The sequence below is a fragment of the Elaeis guineensis genome, chromosome 10 (assembly GCF_000442705.2).
Source record: "Elaeis guineensis isolate ETL-2024a chromosome 10, EG11, whole genome shotgun sequence".
Lineage (NCBI taxonomy): Eukaryota > Viridiplantae > Streptophyta > Magnoliopsida > Arecales > Arecaceae > Elaeis > Elaeis guineensis.
In genome coordinates, this window is record NC_026002.2 from 25,497,404 (window position 1) to 25,517,405 (window position 20,002).

General features: G+C 37.3%; 2 protein-coding genes across 2 annotated transcripts; one reads left to right on the forward strand and one right to left on the reverse strand.

The window, feature by feature from the left end:
• The first annotated feature begins 437 nt into the window (after positions 1 to 437).
• On the forward strand, positions 438 to 6,639 carry LOC105059911 (peptidyl-prolyl cis-trans isomerase FKBP13, chloroplastic). Its single transcript, XM_029260410.2, has 5 exons — positions 438 to 872; positions 941 to 1,033; positions 3,285 to 3,345; positions 3,431 to 3,499; positions 6,287 to 6,639. The coding sequence occupies exons 1-5, from the start codon at positions 453 to 455 to the stop codon at positions 6,349 to 6,351; spliced, it is 708 nt and encodes a 235-aa protein (XP_029116243.1). The 5' UTR covers positions 438 to 452; the 3' UTR covers positions 6,352 to 6,639.
• Positions 6,640 to 10,906: 4,267 nt separating this feature from the next.
• Positions 10,907 to 18,579, reverse strand: LOC105059912 (uncharacterized). Its single transcript, XM_010943424.3, has 3 exons — positions 18,261 to 18,579; positions 12,538 to 12,828; positions 10,907 to 11,283 (listed from the first exon to the last, which is right to left on the reverse strand). The coding sequence occupies exons 1-3, from the start codon at positions 18,480 to 18,482 to the stop codon at positions 11,164 to 11,166; spliced, it is 633 nt and encodes a 210-aa protein (XP_010941726.1). The 5' UTR covers positions 18,483 to 18,579; the 3' UTR covers positions 10,907 to 11,163.
• Positions 18,580 to 20,002: the final 1,423 nt, after the last annotated feature.

The window sequence follows — 20,002 nt, forward strand, 5'->3', positions numbered from 1 at the left end:
TAAACACAAGAATGAGAGCTAACGATCAATAAATAGAGTCCCCAACTCATATGCTTTTGAGTGCAGTCAACATCTTTTGAAGGTCATTCACCTCCAAGCTACAAATCAAGAAAAATCTAGATATGTTTGTTGAGGAAGTTCTCCATCATCCGATCCGATATTCTCTCCTCGGATTATGACCGAGCAATCTAACATAACTATGATAATATTGGAGCAAGTTGAGGGTGTTGTTGACTCAATTGATAAAGTCAATAGCTATTTACACCAAAAATAACTTGGACTAGAATCCTGCCCTCACCTAATTCGAGCGAGGCTTTCATCCATCTTTTAAAAAGAAAAAGAAAAAAAAAAATCGGGCCAGGTGACTGGATTCATTGGAGGCCCAAATTGCGAATTTTCCAAGCCCGCCCATTTTGAACTCTTTCCGTTCCTTGCGAGCCGTTATAGCGCCGATGGCCGGCAAAGGCTTATCCAGTCTCAAGTACGTAATTTGGTTGGAGTTTGGAGCCATGGTCGCCTCCTCCTCCTCCTCCCCACCAGCCCTTCTACTTCTCCGTCCCGGCACCGCCACCAAACACCCCCACTCCCTCTCCATCACCAGCACTTCAACCCCATTTCCACCCACCACCAATCCCAACCCCTCCCTCATCGCAGTCCGCCGACGAGAGGCCTCCGCCGCCCTCGCCGGCTTCCTCCTCTCCCGACTAATTCTTGATCCCACCGCCCTCCTCCTTGCCCCTCCCGCAGTCGCCGCCGCCGAAGTTCCTCCCGTCTCTCCCCCGTGCTCGCTCACCGTCGCCCCCTCCGGCCTCGCCTTCTGCGACCGCGTCGTCGGCACCGGCGCCGAGGCCACCAAAGGCCAGCTCATCAAGGTATCTCTTCTTCCTATAAAAACGAAATTGTGGGAAAATTTTGATGCAAACTCTCGATTGTTTCGAAGGCGCATTATGTGGGGAGATTGGAGAACGGGAAGGTGTTCGACAGCAGCTATGACCGCGGCCGGCCGCTTACGTTTCGCGTCGGTGTTGGGGAGGTAAGGTTTTGATCCATTTTAGCACTAGAACTATATATATGCTGCTATATGTGCATAGTGAAACAGCCAATTGGCTCTTCCTTTCCAGATAGAATAAAAGGCCATTACTCTGTTAGGTTCCGGCAATCTGGGGTCCTGGGAGGAGCAAACTAGGATAGAGATAGAATAAAAGGCCATTACTCTGTTAGGTTCCGGCAATCTGGGTCCTGGGAGGAGCAAACTAGGATAGATCTAACATAACATTTGACCGGACTCGAACCTGCACGATTGCACTTGCGAACCCAAGCCTTTTGCCATTGCACCAAACAATGGCCCCTCCATTATAGATACAATCCAATGAGAAAATAAATGGGAATGCTAATTGGAGTGATAACAGGTTTCTATTGATGTGGTTTTCTACACAAGGATTGCCTAACTGAAGTAGGATGGACCGAGCGTCCTGCATCATCTTGTGTCCTCTTTTTCCTTGTGGCAAGGGGAAAATGGGGATATCATGTTGGTGAAAGATAAGCCGTACTAAGAAAAAGAAGAAGATGGTAGAATTTGCCATGATTCTGTTCTATATTTATGACCTCAAATTTGCTTATGGCCTTCACTTGGCAAAGATCCGGCTTAAGAAGATTCCAAACTTTGCTCAAGAGTCTTAAAAGACACCACGTTCGCATAAAATGCCTCTGGATAAATTATTTAAATCCATAATTATCAATGCAACCTGCATCCATATTTCATTGGTGAAGAATGTTCCATACCACCTGGACATATTCAGGAAGAAATAAAAAATTCAGCAAGTATAGCATTATGAGATCTGATGTCCAGTTGTTGTGTATGCCCTCTAAAAGGCATATTTCAGACCAAAAGTACTGAAATATCAACCATCATATATAAACTAGCTGACAAGTACTACTTGACTTGAGTGTGACTTCTTGAACATGGTGAGATTCATCAAGGCCTATTTGAAGATGAGCTAGTTTATTGGTTTATATCAGCTTTTGTTACAGTAGTGCTTGCTCATGAAAATTTTCAAAATAGTCTTAAGGTCCTTGAATTGTCTCCCCCTCACCCCCCCCCCCCCCCCTCCCCACTCTCCCCTCCCCCCACCACACCCCACCCCCACCCCCACCCCCACCTATATACATATACAAACACGTCTAATTATATAAACATACATCATATAGAATATATACTTATGCACTTGTATGTGATTTGTATGAATGTATTCATGATTGTTAGATATTTTCAAAATAATATAATTTTTAGTGTTTTGTTTTATATCTCAACTAGCCAACCATTGTGGTGGCTGGTTGTTTGGCGCTTTTTCTAAAACATCTTGAGTTCAGAACCTATGGTCAATGTTTTATCTTGAAGGACACAGAATTCTGTATAAATAGCCGATTATTCTCCCATAACAGAACACACAACACAACTACAGCCCCAACTCTATCACATCAATGTACTGGTGAAGGCTCATTGGTTTAACTTGTTAGTGCAAAACATGATCAAATATTGGGATTTATTGTATCCTAAAGGCTTATCGCATATTCCTCCTGCATATCAGATTGGTGAAGGCAAATCATGCCTTAAGAAAAGTGACAGTGCTACATGCCTTGAAGCTATCATTCTTTTAAACTTTCCATCCTTTTTCCCCCTTTGCTCCAACAATGATCTCAATATACACATGCTTGCGCACGTGCACACTCACATATATGTGTATGTATTCATGTATTTAAAAGCTAATATTCTTACTCTTCTTTAACAGTGACTGACATCTTAGGCTCCTCTAGTGTGCAAGCCAAGTTGATGCCTTGGATAGACAAACATTACATTCTGAAATTACTACTACACCTTGTTTGCCTTGGACACAAAAAATATGCAGATAGCTGAAACTTTGACTTATAAAATAGATGCCATCAGAGAATTAAGCATTTTTGGGTGAAAGCCAAGGCAGCCTTTTATGGGTTAGATATACAAAGGCTGTTAATAGATATTATTAATACCATGTTAATTCTTTATGTTATGAGCACCAAACATATCCACGTTTTATCAGATTTCTGCATGGTATAAAATTCAGTTAGCCTGATTTTGTAATTAAATAAGTAGCATGACTTCTGACAATATGATTGGAAAATGAACTATATCTTGTTTAAATGGTCCATGTAATGGAAGTGTTGTCTTGTTCATGTTTTCCTTTTCTGGCCTTATTGCACTCTTCCCACTGATAGATGTATGTTACCATTTGTAACAACATATGTAGGTCATTAAAGGCTGGGATCAGGGTATTTTAGGTGGTGATGGGATTCCACCTATGCTTGCTGGTATGAGGAAAGTGCACTTTCTTATTCTTTCTTTGGCATTCATATTGTAATATGTGATACTAGAGTCTTTGGCTCCTGACACTAGGTGGTAAGCGCACATTAAAGCTTCCTCCAGAGCTAGCTTATGGTATGAGAGGTGCAGGTTGTAAAGGAGGTAATGTTTCTTTTGTTTTCACCTTTAAATTAGTCTTTGCCATTTTTCTGCTCTAATTCTATTGTTGCATTCAGTTGCAAGTCTTTTTTTTTTTTTAAAAAAAAAATTATTGCAAGCAAAAGTAATTTTGTAATCGGTGTATCACAATCTTTCAGAACTCTTCCATGTAAGTTGAAGATAGTTGCTACTATGAAGATGTATCTTGTTCCTTGAAACTGGATTAAATTTAATGTTTGGGTTTTTCTTTTTTTTTTGGCTTTCTACCTGAATCAACCTCCACCATTTTGTCTAGGCTAGAGATTGACTCTGGAGCCTTTCGATAAGCACTCTAGAGTTGGAAACTAGTGAATATTGAAATGCATTAAAGTCAGAATTATTCATGTTTGTCTGACGTGAGCTAGATTAACAAGTACAATGATACATCAAGGATTCATCATTGTCAAAGTTTAATGCATGTTTGATGTGTGCATCCACTGTGTGTGTAATCATGAATTTGCAAGCAGGTAAATGATCAACATTGATGATTTTCATTTTCTGAGAGGTCTTTCATTTTTCTTTTTTTTATTAGAAAAATATTTGGAGCCAAATGCTTTCAAAAGCATCCAGGTATATATTTGTATGCATGTTTATATATGTATGCATAGGCATTTGAACTTGTCTTGCAAGAAAGGTATAGATAATATTTTTTATTTTTGAAGTTTGAGGACAATTTAATTTTTTGATTTCTAATAAAAAAGATTTTAGAAATACTAGGAAGCGCGATTGTGTTTTCAAAAGAACTGCTGTGAAGCAGCATCTTTTTAACCACCTAGTCCATTTAGGGTGCATTTGGTTACACTTTTTGATTTTTGATTTTTCTTTCTAAAAAGTATTTTTTATTTTTTTTTATTTTTGCTACAGAACAAAAGCAAAAAAGCAAAAAGTATATTTGGTAACTAGTTGCTGTGGCTGATTATCTAACTTTTAAAAAAATTATCTAACTTTAAAAAAAAAATGAGTGATTGATTAACTGCATACCTCGTTGTCGGATATTGCTTTGGCTGTTACCATACTCTGCATTCCCACTGACTTTTTGAACCGCCACTCAGACGTTGTCAACAGCTGAACCAGACTCCTCCTCCGATGACGGTTCCACTCCCAGCTGCCCTCTTTCCAATCTCTGCCGATGCATGAGCCGCATCCCGAGAGGGAACCTGTGCTTGAATCCAAACCTGAACTCCATCTCATCTGCCTTGGATCCCTCTCTGGTCATCTTCCGGTGCCGTCACTCCACCACCGGTGTGAAATTAGGGCTAGGGTTCCCCTCAACAAGCTTCAACAGATGGGTGTTGGGCTCCCGTGGGTTATCCCGGAGCGAGAAAATAGTAGGATTCCAGACGATGATCGAACCCTCGAAGTCGTCGGGAAGGTCGAGTTCCTTCCACATTTGAAAGATAACGCGGAGGGGAAGGGGTCGGGAGGGGGACATGGAGAGGAGGCGGGAGAGGTGATCCACGGTGGCAGGGGCGGCGGCGGAGGTGGCGGAGGACTCCTAGAGGGCGATCTGCGCGGCGAAGGGGGCGAGGCGGACGAGCGCTTGGGAGGAGGAGGGGTCATAGTAAAGGGAGAAGACACGGGATTTTTCACTCATTTTTTTAAAGCAAAAGCAAATTTTAAAAAGCAAAAAAATTTTGCTTTTTACAAAAAGCAATTATTTTTGCTTTTTTTATTTTTACTTTTTACTTTTTGTGGTGTTACCAAACATTGCTTTTTGATTTTTGAAAAGCCAAAATCAAAAAGCAAAAAAATTATTTTTTTTGTGGTTAACCAAATGCACCCTTAATTATCTATTTGAAATGTGGTGCCCCATGAATAAGTCAATGTATGTGAAAACCTTGACCCTTTTGTTCCAAAGGACAGTTAAAAAGAGGGAGAGATATGATGGGAGAGGAGTGATCTAATTATATAATAGACTTACCACTCATTTTTTCCAGGTTCTGTGCATGTTTATGTGAGAGAGAGAGAGAGAGAGAGAGAGAGAGAGAGAGAGAGGGAGGGAGAGGGAGAGGAAAGGGCATGGAGATGAGGATGTTGGGAGGCAGGATCTTTACTGACTAGAACCCTCTCCTTTATATATTCCTTCCCTTTTTAGTTTCTGTAACCTCCTTTCACTACAAGGAGGTGTGTGGTTTAGTGCTTTTGTCCGGTTGGTAAGCTGGACCAGGACAGTGGACCGTTTATCTTGGATACATGCAATCAAAATGTGCAAAACATTGCTCCATGATATGTCCATCGTGGGTCACAAGACACAGCTATCCACTGTGTCATATAATTTCCTAGTGTGGATACAACAAGAAACCACATATAGTCATGTTTGGGTAAAACTGGTATCATGTAGTCTCAAAAAGAGTGGTACAAATAGAGTTTATTTCCCCTAATGCATCATGAGCTACATGAATTAAGAGTCCAAACTATTAGTTCTGATCCAGACATAGACTCATGTAAACCATGTTTCAACTATTTTGGATGTTTCTAACCTATAAAATAAATAAACCATCGTATTATGTTATCTAACTATCCGTTTTGCAAGAACTTGATGCACTAGCGAGGAGCTCCCAAAACAGTTGATTTTTCAGTTGCAGGTGGTAACATGCAGAACTTTGCATTCTGTATTTTTATATTGTCATCATGTCATTTGTCTTGGCTAATCATGGCTTCATGTGTAACTTTGTCTCTAGAAGCTCAGGAAGTCATCACAGTGTGTCATTGAGATCAGCTTTGCTCACAGGCTATATTTGTGTGGCTCAGGTTCTTGCATTATTCCACCGGATTCTACTCTTCTTTTTGATGTCGAATTCATTGGCAAGGGATAAGCTGCTGCATGCTGCCATCCTTTAAATGGAAAGGAACTCTCGCATAAGCTCACATGCATATGGGAAGAGAGTTCATCTGAAAAAATAACCTTACATCCAGCATCTACTCCTTTTTACAACAGATATTATGACAACAGATGGAGCTGCTAGCAAAATATATATTACTACTTTGTAAAGAAATGGTTTTAGAGAAGGCAAATTGTGAAGGCTGGCAGGCCACCAACAGAGTCATATTCTTCTGTCACTGAATTCCAAGTATTTTTTGAGTGAATGTTTCCTAAGTATTAATATACTCTTTGCATGATTATTACATGGAATGTGTAGCAGTCCACCTAACCCTTGCATAAATTAGTTAAAAGAATCAAATAAACCATGAGAACTTGTTAATAATTTTCAATTTTATTAGTAACCATGATCACCAATATGATATTTTGTCCAAGCACATAAATTTTTTCAATGTTGTACATGTTGCTGCATCGCATTTGGTGGTTCTCATAATGTCATTATGCCTTTATAGTAGCCATTGATTAAAATAATTATAGAATGTTAATGTGGCTGTTCCTTGTGTGAATGACAATTGAAATGTTACTTTAAATACTTATTCCTAAATAATAATAATGATTATTAGTTGTTATAATGGGGTATAGCAACTTTCAAGAATGAAAAGAAATAAAAGCATCATATTTATATTATAATTATTTATTTATTAGTTCTATCATATATTTGGAATGCTATTAAATTGTGTGAACTGGGAAATTGTGAAACGAAGGTTAACATGAGGATTATATCATGGTGCAGCCGAGATGTCGGCCACCATTACGGCTGTTTTAACTGTTATAGCAACTCTCATAAGACCTTGTAACCATTTCTTCTACTTCACTGCTTTAAGCTTTTTTCTTTTTGGTCATGATCAAGTGTAAAATGTTTAAGTGTCCAAAAGATTTTAATATTTCTGGTACTACTGTGCCTGAAGCAAGAGGCAAGTATAAGTATGCATTATTTTTTCTTTGCCATTCCCTCCACGTGTGCTCTTCATTTGTCTCCTTTAAGAAAAATTCCAAGAGTCACTTTCTTTCCTCCCCTCGTACTTAGTTCCAAGTGAACAAAGAATTGGAGGCTATCATATTCTCAAATAGTAGGCTCATTTAGGGTTCGTTGTCTCGATATCGAATCCATTGCCTTTACCATTCTATGACAATCTCTTTATGTGATACAACATATGATGGCAAGAAATACCAAATATTGGTTTGGTATGAAAATACATACCTATGATACTGATACGATATGGTATATCCTATATAATTCGGTATTGATCAGTACAATAAACTTTGGGCCATCTATAGTAGCTCCATGAACCTCCTTACCATCATTGCCCCATCACATATACCTCTTAAAACAACCTACACCTATGCAGTAACTTAAATATGATAGCACTCTTAAAAATATCATGATTGATGAGTGAGAGAGAGAAAGGAAAAGCACGGATTAGGGCATCATCGGAACACTTCATGGAGGGGAAAAGGGGGGTGCCTGGGGTCAAAATGAAGGCTAAGATACAGCAGGTGGAGGGGGTATCTTTTCTTGACTCATCCTCCATGGCAAGAATAGGAGACTGCTACTGCAACTCGACCTTCTCTGGCTAGATCTATGGCTAGAGGAGGCACAATTGTGGATGCTAGGTTTTCATGGGCTCAAGTTATCCAGGGCTCTCGTGGATTTAGGTGGGAAATGTATTGGGTGATGGCGGATGATATTGCCATATTGGAAGAGTGGTTTACCAAGGTGATTGCTTTTTCAAAGGAAGACATTAGCCATGCTTGTGCAAAGTTGAAGATAGATTTGTTGGATAAATTCATGAGGGATTTTTTCCCTTAGTTTCAAGTATCCTGTTTGTTGTAGGATATTTTGGTTTTCCGACTATCCTCAAAAAAGAATAAGAATAGAATCTTGAAAAAAGAACCTTGATCCTCGACCAGTTAGCTACTGGCTTTAGAGTGGAGGGCCTAATTTCAAACGTACGTGACCGTGATTCTATCAAGCAGCCTAGGGTTGAGATTAGATTGCCCGATTTGCCTATATAGCTCTGGGAGAGGGATAAAATACTTAGGATTGTGGCTACAATTAGCAAACCATTGTTCTTAGATGAATGAATGGAGTTATTTATACGGATGAGATTTGCTAGAGCCTACATCCTCTTAGATACCTCTCAATTTATTTGCCCTGGTGCACAGGCGATGGTCAATGAGGAAGTCATATGGCAAGAATTCATATATGAAGGTTTGCCTGTTATATCTATGGTTGGATTGCCAATTTGAGACCTATAGGTGTTTGGAGATATCAGAGTATGAACGGGCTAAACCACTTTATGGGCTATGGATTAGAACTTCGAGGGTGCAGGTTCCTAATTAGATGATGGGGGGATCAAGGGCTTCTCCGATCTCATCTTAATTAGGGGTTTAGAGTTCTACGATATGGATGCAGCAAAGGAGACAATTTAAAAGAAAATCTTTGATTAACCCAAAGTCCCTTGAAACTGCAAAAATATAATCGGGCAGGACATGGGCTCTCGGTTTGCCCCCTAATAAATGAGAAGCAGTCATTACTACAGCCAATGGATTTCAGCTCTTCTTCTTCAGCAAAAGTGGAATCCTCAGGAGTCGGGTCTTTGAAAGAGAAATGTAAGAGGTCTCCACCAAAGAACTCGACTAAAAGGAGATCGTAGACCACCACAATCAAAGATGATTGTGTAGGAGGAAGGTTCATTGACTACTGATGTTGGGAAACAATTGGTTGTTTATTCTCCAACAAAATCCTGTGATAAGAATGCATCCCATGTTAAATTAAAGGTCATCTAGGTACTCATGATCTTTACATCTCTAAATTAAAGGTTGCTCTAGGACACTCTAAAGGTAGAGGGAGTAACAGGATGCCGAGGATGGATCTTCTCTCAGTGTTTATCATGTAAGTCCTACAATATAGAAGTTTGTCCATGAGTCTAGAAAGGCCGGGGCCAATCCTTATGTTATGTAATTTTTTGATGAAAATACTGGCATGGAATTACAAAGGAGCTGCAAAGCCCTCCTTTATCAATTACACCAACAATATGTTGAGGGAGTTTAATTATGATATATGCTGATTTCTTGAGATCAGGTTGTTTGAGAAGGCTTTTGGCAGAATACAAAGAATGATGGATCCTACCTAGGGCGTGTATGTGACTCCTCTATAAGGGACTCTCCGAGGGGATTGTGCTCACTTGAAAGCATGGGCCGGAAAAGGTAGATGTTTTACATGCAAACGATTAGGTAATATTTGGAATTATTTCTCCCACTAGTAGTCCAAGATGGTTGTTGGAGGTAGTATATGCTAGTACTTGTCACGTGAAGGAGCGACAGTTATAGGATCAGGTGATGTCAATTTAGACATTAGGGTTCCCCTTTTTACTCATTGGTGATTTTCATTGCATTCTAAATGCTCAAGATAACAAAGGAAGAAAGCTTTTGCATGTGGATCGAGGGATTAGAGAGCATCGGGCTTTCCTCCAGCAATCTGGTCGGATTATGGGCTACCAAGGGCCGTCTTTACAAGGTGTAATAATAGACTGGGAACTGCAAGGTCTGGGAAAGATTGGATAGGGCATTTGCATCTAACAACTGGGTAGACTTATTTCTTGAATCAAAGCTTTGTCACTTGACCAAATTTACATCTGACTGTTGCCCCTTCTTTCTATCTTTGATGACCGGAGGTGGAGGAGGGTGCTATTCCAGTTCGAGAAAATGTGGCTCTGCTGTGATGGGATTCAAGAACTCGCAGCTCAAGCTTGGAAGTGTCATGGAAGTTATTCTTCTGGTGTTAGATTATCTAAACTATTGTAGAATTCTAAGAAGGTGCTTTGTAACTAGAAAAGGCATCTTGGCAATATTTTTAAGAAAGGGTAGGAGTTAAAGGATGATATTCTTATGCTTCAAAAGAAAGAAGAACAACCGAGCCCTTTTGTTGTAGGATGTGGAGTTGCTATCTTTGGTGCGGCAATACTACAAAAACATCCATCTCTAAGATGTGTTTCGGAGACGGAAATCAAGATTAACCTGACTTAAGGATGACGATGTACAAAATACTTTCACTGATCAACTATTCTAAGGAGAAGATATGATCGAGTATCTTATATCTCAGATTCTTCTGGCACACAATTATTGGAGGAGGAAAGTATCAGAAACAGTTTTTTCACTCAATTTCAGCAAAGATGGCAGGTTTAGTTGGATGTGCTGGATGTTGAGTTACCAACAGCGGAGAATATTTTATCTGTGGAGCAGAATGAAACATTACTTAGAGCACTAACAGAGGAGGAGCTTGAAGAAGTGGTCAAGGAGATGACACCGGACAAAACGTCATGACTCGAGCTTTCTTCTTCCAATACTTTTGGCACATAGTCCGTCTGCAAGTCATAGCTGCCATCAAGTATGCCCGGGTGGTGGAAACAAACCTTCATTGCTTTGGTCCCAAAGAAGAATAATCCGAAAGTTGTTAGTGATTACGAAGAACATTATCATAGATAATGGAAAGCAAAACCAGGGAATGGTAAATAAACCATTATAAGAATTAAGTCATGTAACAAGAAATTGATGATGAAGCTTCATTTCTTCTCTACACAGCATATATTATTACCTTGGCCATGCCAGATCCAAGTAAAAGGGCATCTTAAAAGGAGATTGGTAAAAAAAAAACAAAGAAAGAAAGAAAAAAGAAAAAGCACAGCACACAGCTTAAATAGGATGATATTAGCGTAGAAGCTCGGCCCATCCTTGGTCTGCACCACTAGAACCTAGGAGAGTTTGTTTGGATTCTCATAGCTCCAACTCCTGGCATGACTATAGTACGTTTTTGCCTTAAATATACAACCGACCCGCTGATAAGTAACAGCCCTACCATAATCACCTGTTACAGTAGAAGAGGATGATTAGGTCTGCAAGAGTCCAATTTCAAAGCAAGAGTAGCATGAAACTTTGTAGCATGATCCAATGCAAACAAACTTTTTCCATATTAGTATTAGATTTTAAGGGAGTGTGTTCACATCCAGCTGAGACAGCGGAGAAATTCAAACAGGACAGAAGAAACAGGGGGAACATTATTTTGGAGAATGGAAGGGTTACAAAATTTTAGGTTGGATTTGGATGCTTCAACATCTGTATAGAGCATATAGTGCATATATGTTTTCTGGGGGGAAAGAGCATAGGTACTACAATTGAAGGTGCCTCAAAAATCTGGGGACTTGGGGGGTCAACAGGCCTCAAATCCCCCAACTTCTCTCCCTTCAATCCTCTCAACGGATTGAATGGTTCCAGTTATAATTCTCAGTCACTGGAGACAGCAGATGGAAAGAGTAGCTGAGCATCCAAATAGTCCAGGCAGATTTAGAAAGATGACGAGCATGATTACTAATGGAAGATTTACCACAAAATTTGACAGCATGATTACTAATGGAAGAACCGAGAAGCAGGACAACGTATGTTCTTGTCCAATATTGAAGATTTGATGAAAGCACAAGAGCCCTTAGCAAGATAATATTTTTCACTATTTTCATGAATAGGTCTAATGCAGCCTCAAGAAAAAATATACAAATCAGTACGCTCAACAAATTTCAATTCAGAGCAACATAAACCATTATGACAAAAACCATCAATGCTCTGAATTGAAATTTCAATTCAGTTGATGGTTGTGCACATCAACTGACAAAAACCATGGTTTCAGAAATGGTGTTATGGTCAAAGCCACAACCATCACAAGATTGCTATACCGGTGGGATTGAAACCATGGTACAATCACAATCAAGAATGTCTATATCATGTTTACATCTATTTGATAGTATAGCATAACAACGGTCATTGGCATTATGTTCCATCTCTTTTTAGATTTTAGAATTGTCATAGTACTCATTATTGTAGCTTTATTATCTTTGCTTAACAGGGCTATTCCTCACTTTATGAATCCTTTGATTACTGCTCATGACAACTCCAATAGAGAAACATGAGACATGAAAGCAACTGAACTTGGATACAGACAAGAAGAAAGTTCAATAGGAACAAGGTGCATAAATGAGCAATTCCCAGAACCTAAACGCATGCAAGAAAGGACATGCAGGCACAGATGCCTAATAATCATTAAGTTTTGAGTGCACTGTAATTCGCATACCTCAAAACCAAGGACTGACAACTTTTCTTCATCATCAGCTGGAACACAACTCCTATAGGTGATGTAACTCTGTTTCCCACCTTCTGATGTGGATGAATCATCCAACAACTTTCTCCATTTGTAATTACTTATGGCAGTAAGCAACTTTTTTTGCACTGCTTTGCTATGCTCTTGAAGAGAGGACAGCCTTCTTTGGATTCTATTAGTTTCATCCTTCCCACTATCTTGTATTTCTACACATTTTAATGGCACACGATAGCCAGTTTCACTGCAACGATACTTCTCATCATTCTGCATCGAAACAATGCAAAATACATGTAAGGAAAATAAATTAAGAAATCTGAAGGAACTACATGTCACAAAGCAATTAAAGAACATATCAATAAAAACATTCTTTAAAGTTAACTTGCATAGAAGTTCGAACAACATTCATAACTCTTCACTGGAATCAAAGATATTTCTAGTTTCAATCCAAAAGTAGTTAGAAATTTCAATTATCAGGATTTTTTTTTCTTTTTTAGTTTTCCAAATGTGAGAAAAAAAAAATCAGCATTCCTATCACACAATTATGAGAAATATATAATTTATGGAATGGCTTTCGTCTGTAATTGATCAACTCAACTTGATCCATCTCTGTCTTAGCACTTGTCAAATCAGCCTGAAGCTTACACAAAGATGGCATACGTATATTAACATCAAGCAGGATGTCATGAATTTGTGAGTAGGCATGAATGCTAGTCATCATCAAAATAACGTGAATAGGCAGTCTGATGCTCCATAATGAAATGAAAAGTGTTGTCTGCCAGTAAGAGAGCATATTAGTCAGAACTGAAATTTCTGCAACCTTCATCAGTAGAACTGATATTTAATAAGTTTAGCACTCCCATGCATCAGAAGCGAAGTCCAATCTAGAATTATAATAACAATCTATCATACACTAACAAGAAATGGTCATCGTGGAAACAGAAAGTTCATCTTGAAACCAATACCTAATGTTAATGATAACTATTTCGAACATTTTAATAATTTAGCATGCTAATTACAATAACTTGGTACAAAAGAAATGGGGAAAAAAGAAAACCTTCCCCGCTGACATGTTCTGCATAATGAAGACATGTGCAAGCTATGTACATCCTCCAACATCACAGTACACAAAAAGTATGAGCTAGCTACAGCCTTTTATAAATCTATTAAAAATGTTTATATTTCTTACCTTTATAAATCTATTAAGAATGTATATTTTTTCCTATCCCTATGCAAAAATGTCAATTTTTTCATAATCCCTTTTGGTTCTGTCTGCTCTATTCGTTAAAAATTCCCCATCTTCACAGAAAGTATGAATTTTCACCCTCTATGTCATAACTCATGCTAAAAATTCTTAATTTATTTCGAATAACCTTATACTTAGCACTTTCTGTAGTATTTCATATCAAAAGAGTAGTTATGAGTTTTTAGCTGCTGAAACCATATTGATCCAGGAATAGTAAAACTGGGTTAGTTGGGTTGAGCTGTACAAGCTTCAGGCAAATAGTAAGGGATAAACCAGAATAAACTTATCCTACCTTTTTAACCAGGTAGTTTTACCCAGCTTTATCCAGTTAACTAGACTAAGCAGGTACAAAGCAAGGCAATCTGACAACTCTTTTGGAGCCCCTTTCCCCTTCCTTTATCCCAGATGAAAAAATGATCCAGCAGAACAAACTGAGTTAATTGGGTTTATTCCACATTAACCCTGACCAGACAAGACCAAGAGAGGAAGGTTGGCTAAACAATGGATCAAAGTGATCCCCCTTCCTTTTGCTGCCACTAGGGAATTGAGACTAAGGTTGATGTTGAGCGATCATACATTGGATTCAGTTTTCCCCATCTGTTTAGTGTTTCATTATTTAGTCAAATTAAATGGTTGATAGGCCTAGCCATCCACAAGTCCCTAGTGTACAAAACTGCGGCACATAGCCATGTTCCAGGGATATAGAAACAAAGAAATAAATGGACTGAAACTGTTGGAACATATGGAAAGGATTGCCATATAGACAAGCAGTATATGCATTGCATGTGAAGGCATGTATTACAAATGAATGAAGATATCTAACACTAAAAAATAACCAAAAGAATTGCTAGATAATAGGTTGAAGAGATTATATTAGTCATCAGGCACAAAAAAAAAAAAAGTTCCTCAAACATTTCTAGATATTCAATATTGGTTTATAATGTATTAATACTTAATGGATAGCCTATTTGGTATAGTGCTATAAATCAAAAATAAAACAAAAGGAAACTCTAGCAACAGAAACTAAGAATCCAAAAACAAATCAAGGTTTATGTGACATTATGTTTGTGCTTGATCTAATTCCTTTATATCAATATAAATAGAAAAAGAGTTCAAAAAAACCAACTCAACTAGAAATAATCAATTAACATCCAAAAAGCAAAAGAAAGAACCACATGGAAACTGAAAGCCTCAGCATCCATCCATGCATTGATACATCTACTAACGAAAAAGCTCTCCCTCCATACATCTTCTCTAAAAATCCTATCTAGCCTGGCATCGACATCCCTCCTGGCATGCCCTATAAATCTTCGTAACATTGCAGGCCACAGGAAATCTTTTGAATCCATCCAACCAACCACATTGTTTAAGTTCCCCTTCAACCTCAATCCTAATTTGACACCAGTGTGGTCTTCATAAGAGAACCTTATATTTGTTAAATTTAGATCAGGAGCACCAAGATGACAAAAGAGACCACCATAGCAGATAGTAAGCCATAAATCATGCTTCATCTATGGTGAGAAACAATCCAAGGAAAACTCAATTAGACCAATAAATCCCCCACAATCTTCATCAAAATTATGCTGTAGACTGAACAATACATCCCCCGCCCCCCACAAAAAAAAAAAAAAAAAAATAGTAGCATTCTATGTTCTTGGGCTCACTCAGCCCTTTCCATTTCAGCCATGTTTAACCAAAGATCATGCTTTCGAAGTATCCTCTGCCAGTTTTTCTAGAAGAATACATCATTCTTTTGGAAACTGAGCACTGTTCCCCCACAGACATCAGTGCGCAACCATAATCAGAATGTCGTATGTTAGGCGACAGTTGATAGAGATGATGTCAAAGATTACAGCACTAAAGAATGAACTCCTAGATCTTAAGAATTTAAGCATATGCCATATCTGAAAAACATAATCAGCAATGCATTGCAAATAAAGAATTAAAGTGCCACAAAATGAAAACTTTGTTTAAGAAGAAGGAACTTTTTTTAATTAATATGAAAGTTTGCTGTACCAGAATGGACTTTGTAAAGGACATAAGGAAGCTGATACAGGAGTTACAACATCAGCATTTTAGAAGGCATTTCCATGTCTTGCATTACGATGGCATTCTCTCCCACCTTTAAATATAAGGTGGACTTTAAAGTCCCTTCCAAGTATACTGGTGCTCCAGTGTCTAAAAAAAGTTGCAATATAAAACCAGCAAAGAGAGGGATCATTGGATATCCACCTACTCTACTGGTAAAAACTTCCTTATTCTTTTTTGAATTATAAATTAACCTTTATCCTCCTTAATTTTCTAATTCAGTAAGTTGTCTAGAATGTTGAACTTTTCTATCATGGATGCTTCATGACGATCTCTGGATATTGTTTATTTATGTTAACAACAAGCTCCAGGCTCTAGCAAATTTCTCTTTTGTCAACCAAATCCTACTGAAATGATAATGGAGCTTAATCTGTTTTTTTTCTGACTGCAGAATCTTGGATTCTTGGTCAAAGCTATTGCAAATATGCTTTTACAATGTATATTTAGAGGTTAATTGAAAATGAATGATGATATTCATGGCATCCAAAATGTTTTTATTATATCTATCTATTGTTAGAAGAAGAAGAAGAGAAGAAACAAAAAGCAAGTTTGGACAAAGAATATAAAAGTCTAAATAGCTAGGAAGCTATTTCCACACTCAAAGTCAATGAAAAGACAAAAAAGTATAATTAGGAAGCTATTGCCGTACTGGTATGGGGCGTACCATGCCGTATTGTATCACTGGTATAATGCCATACCATACCACACCAACACTCTTGTGCCATACTGAATTGTGTACCGATACTATAATAAGATAGTACCAGTACGGGCTCTGGTCCCGATATGGTGAACCTTAGGTAGAACTTAGAACCATGTAATAACACAAGAACTTAACTATCGTAAAGATGGCATAAGGATACTAAAAGAAAAACTTCCTAAAGAAATTCTAGGTGGAAACAATGAACAATATGGTTTTTATCTTGGATCGGTATCCTAGAAAAGCTTCTCTTTGTACAAGTTCAATATTGAATATTTAAAATTTGAAGCCATCTAGCTACATAATTCATTACAAATCAAATTTATCTGTAAGAACTACTCATAGAAGACAGGAAGCTTAATAACATACTCAAAAATCTTACTAGAAATGACTAGGAATCTTCCACATTCAACAAGGATAATAAATGGCATGGGAGAATGTTAGAAATTCTAATTCACATTTATGAGGTTAGTATCAATGGGTGTTGGAAAGTTGCTAGGAATATGGAAGCTCTTCCAGCATATGTTAAGGCCTATAGGAAGTGTTTTCAGTAAACATGTGGATGATCCGCCATTGACAGTAAGTCTTCATGAATCTTCTAAGATTTTATATATGGAGGCTTATGGTGTCAATTTCAACTCAACTCAACTTAAGGAACTATATGTTCAAAAAATCATAAATCTGTAAGTTTCTTATTTCAAATAGAGATATATATGGCTCTTTAACCATAGATCTCTTTATTTTATGCTTTACCTTTTTCTCTTTTACTTAATCATCTCCATCCACACACTCATGTATTTTCGATGACTAGTAGATTTAAATTTTGCATCCCAACTGATTCCTGTCTGTGAAAACCAAAAGAGTTATATGTCATCTTTTCTCTTCCTTTCCTCATAGAACATGCTCAATCAACATGTTTTCTACTACATTAGGTCCTTGGGCTGGAGCAGCCACCCCCAATTTCAATCTCAGAATCTATTAGAAACACATAATTGCCTATTTTCTAAAATTTGATCCTAAAATTAAATCCACGCATCTTTAAGATGCAATTCAAAAAGCCTCGATTCTCATCAGTATCCACAACAATGCTTTGGCAAAAACTGCATTTGCTGCCTATGAGTTCAACTTGCTAATTTGATCAAACAGTCGTCCGGTCATCCACTCTTTTGCATAAAGGAATCTGGGCCCTAATGCGACTGCATCAATGAGTAATACGTAGAACCATGTAGCTATCACTAAACTGCCAAACCGATGGGTCCATTTTCCTCCAGAAGATGCCACGGGTAAATTGAGCACAAACTTCAAGAACCTTTTCCAGAATTCCAAGCTTGAGGCCAAACCATAAAAATTCGGAAGAACACAGATATCCAAACGACAGAACTTGACACTATTTCTTGCCATTGTGAGACATTGCCATTTACCATAATTGCAGTAGAAAGCATCTATCTACTCTCTCTCAAGGACTCATGTTGTAGATGTGCAATCAACTCGAAGCAGTTGATAATTATTTCCTTGTAACTTTGGTGACTAACCTCCAAATTTCAAGACAAATTGTCAAACATTTTTTTTTCTAATTTTGATTTGTAACATCGAAAACCTGATAAAAAAAAAAGAAGAAGGAAAGAAATGTTCGCATGAATTCGTCTAATGAGAAGGATTTGTGTCTACCTTTTCGGAGTACTGGCAGGGGAGGCAGGGGCCGGAGGGAGAGCACTGAAAGGACGAGTTCCCCTGCGTCTCCTTGAAGCTCAGCAGCAACCGCCCTTTCGCCCCTCCTCCTCCTCCTCCTCCTCCTCCATCCGCTTCCGCGGCAAGACACCACGACGCCGACGCCAGCGCCAGCCCTAACACCCACCACCCCACGCCTACCGCCGTGGGATGAGATCCCATCTCTCTCTCGAGCCGCAAAGCGAAGCCGGAGTTCGAGCCTGGCAATCGAAAAATGAGAACAGAGAGGAACGTACAGTAAGACCTGTATCCGACGCGACAGAGCTTTGGACCTAAGTAGGTTATTATAATATAATCATTATATAATAATTAATGTAAACATAGGCATATTATTATTACCGCAAAGTATACTGACAATCACATAATAATTATTGTATTAACATACGTTAATCGTAACAATGGTGGTTAAAGCATTATGATATTATTATAGTAATTATTATAAAATATATTCTTATAAAAACTAATCAAAATAAATAATATATATATATATATATGATAATGATTAATTGATATTTAACATATTAATTTTATGGTATTAAGGTGTTTTAAGTCAAGCGAACAAATATAATTGCATAAGATTTGTCAAATAAAAATCATACATGGCGAGCACGATAGAAAAAAATTATGAGACAAACATTATAGTTTTATATATTTTTTTAATATTAATTTTTAAAAATAAATTTAAAAATTAAAAATATTTTTTATTTATGGAGTATTTATCACTTTCATGATTTAAAAAAAATATATAGTATTTTCTTTCTTCCTCATTTTCAACATACACATACCGCTAGCAATATAATATACATTAAATAAATTAATTATAAAAAAAAGCCAATACATACCTCTAAATAAATTGATATATAATTTTTAAAATATGAAAGTTACAAATATACAGTATGCAACCAGATGATATGCACTTAGCAAATTGATCTTCTAGTAATCCAATACATATCTTTAAATAAATTGATACATAGTTTCTAGAGCATTTATGTTTACCGATACATATTATATAGCTTGGTGATATATACATTGACTTTCTGATATATACTATAAGCTTATTTAATACACATCTAATAGTGATCTAATATATACCTTCACAAAAATGGATACATGATTTTTAAGTGTATATCTTACAATATGTGATGTCAATTGATAAGTATCACCAAACCATATGGTATGTACCAGTGAATATAGTATTTAAATATTACATATTAGTTTGTATGGAGATGTGTATTGGTTTGCTAAACAACTAATTTACTCAATATATATTACCTAACTGTGTACTATGTATTGGTGAATTTCATATTCTGAAAAATATATATCGATTTATCTAGAAATGTATATTGAATAGTTGCTAGGGTTATATCAAAAAAGTTTGCAGTATATAGTAAGAAGCCAATAAATGTGTATCCATATAGTAAGAAGCCGATAAGTGTGTATCACCGTACCATGTAATGCTTAATAGTAAATATACTATGTCTCCATTTGCTTGGAGATGTGTGTTGGATTACTAGATAACTAATTTACTAAGTATATATTACCTAACCTTGTACTATATATTGATGAATTTCATATTTCGAAAACTATGTATCGATTTATCTAGATGTATGTATGGACTTATATAATGATTAATTTAATTGATATATATCACTTGACCATATATATATATTGATAAAAAAATA

Bases quoted from the DNA above. Each gene is read 5' to 3' on its own strand.
- LOC105059911 (XM_029260410.2), top strand. From the start codon at position 453: ATGGCCGGCAAAGGCTTATCCAGTCTCAAGTACGTAATTTGGTTGGAG. The intron at 873-940 runs GTATCTCTTCTT...ATTGTTTCGAAG, and splicing joins CCAAAGGCCAGCTCATCAAG to GCGCATTATGTGGGGAGATT. The intron at 3,500-6,286 runs GTAATGTTTCTT...TGTGTGGCTCAG, and splicing joins AGGTGCAGGTTGTAAAGGAG to GTTCTTGCATTATTCCACCG.
- LOC105059912 (XM_010943424.3), bottom strand. From the start codon at position 18,482: ATGGGATCTCATCCCACGGCGGTAGGCGTGGGGTGGTGGGTGTTAGGG. The intron at 12,829-18,260 runs GTAGACACAAAT...GTTTCGATGCAG, and splicing joins CCTGCCAGTACTCCGAAAAG to AATGATGAGAAGTATCGTTG. The intron at 11,284-12,537 runs GTATGCGAATTA...CTACTGTAACAG, and splicing joins TGTCAGTCCTTGGTTTTGAG to GTGATTATGGTAGGGCTGTT.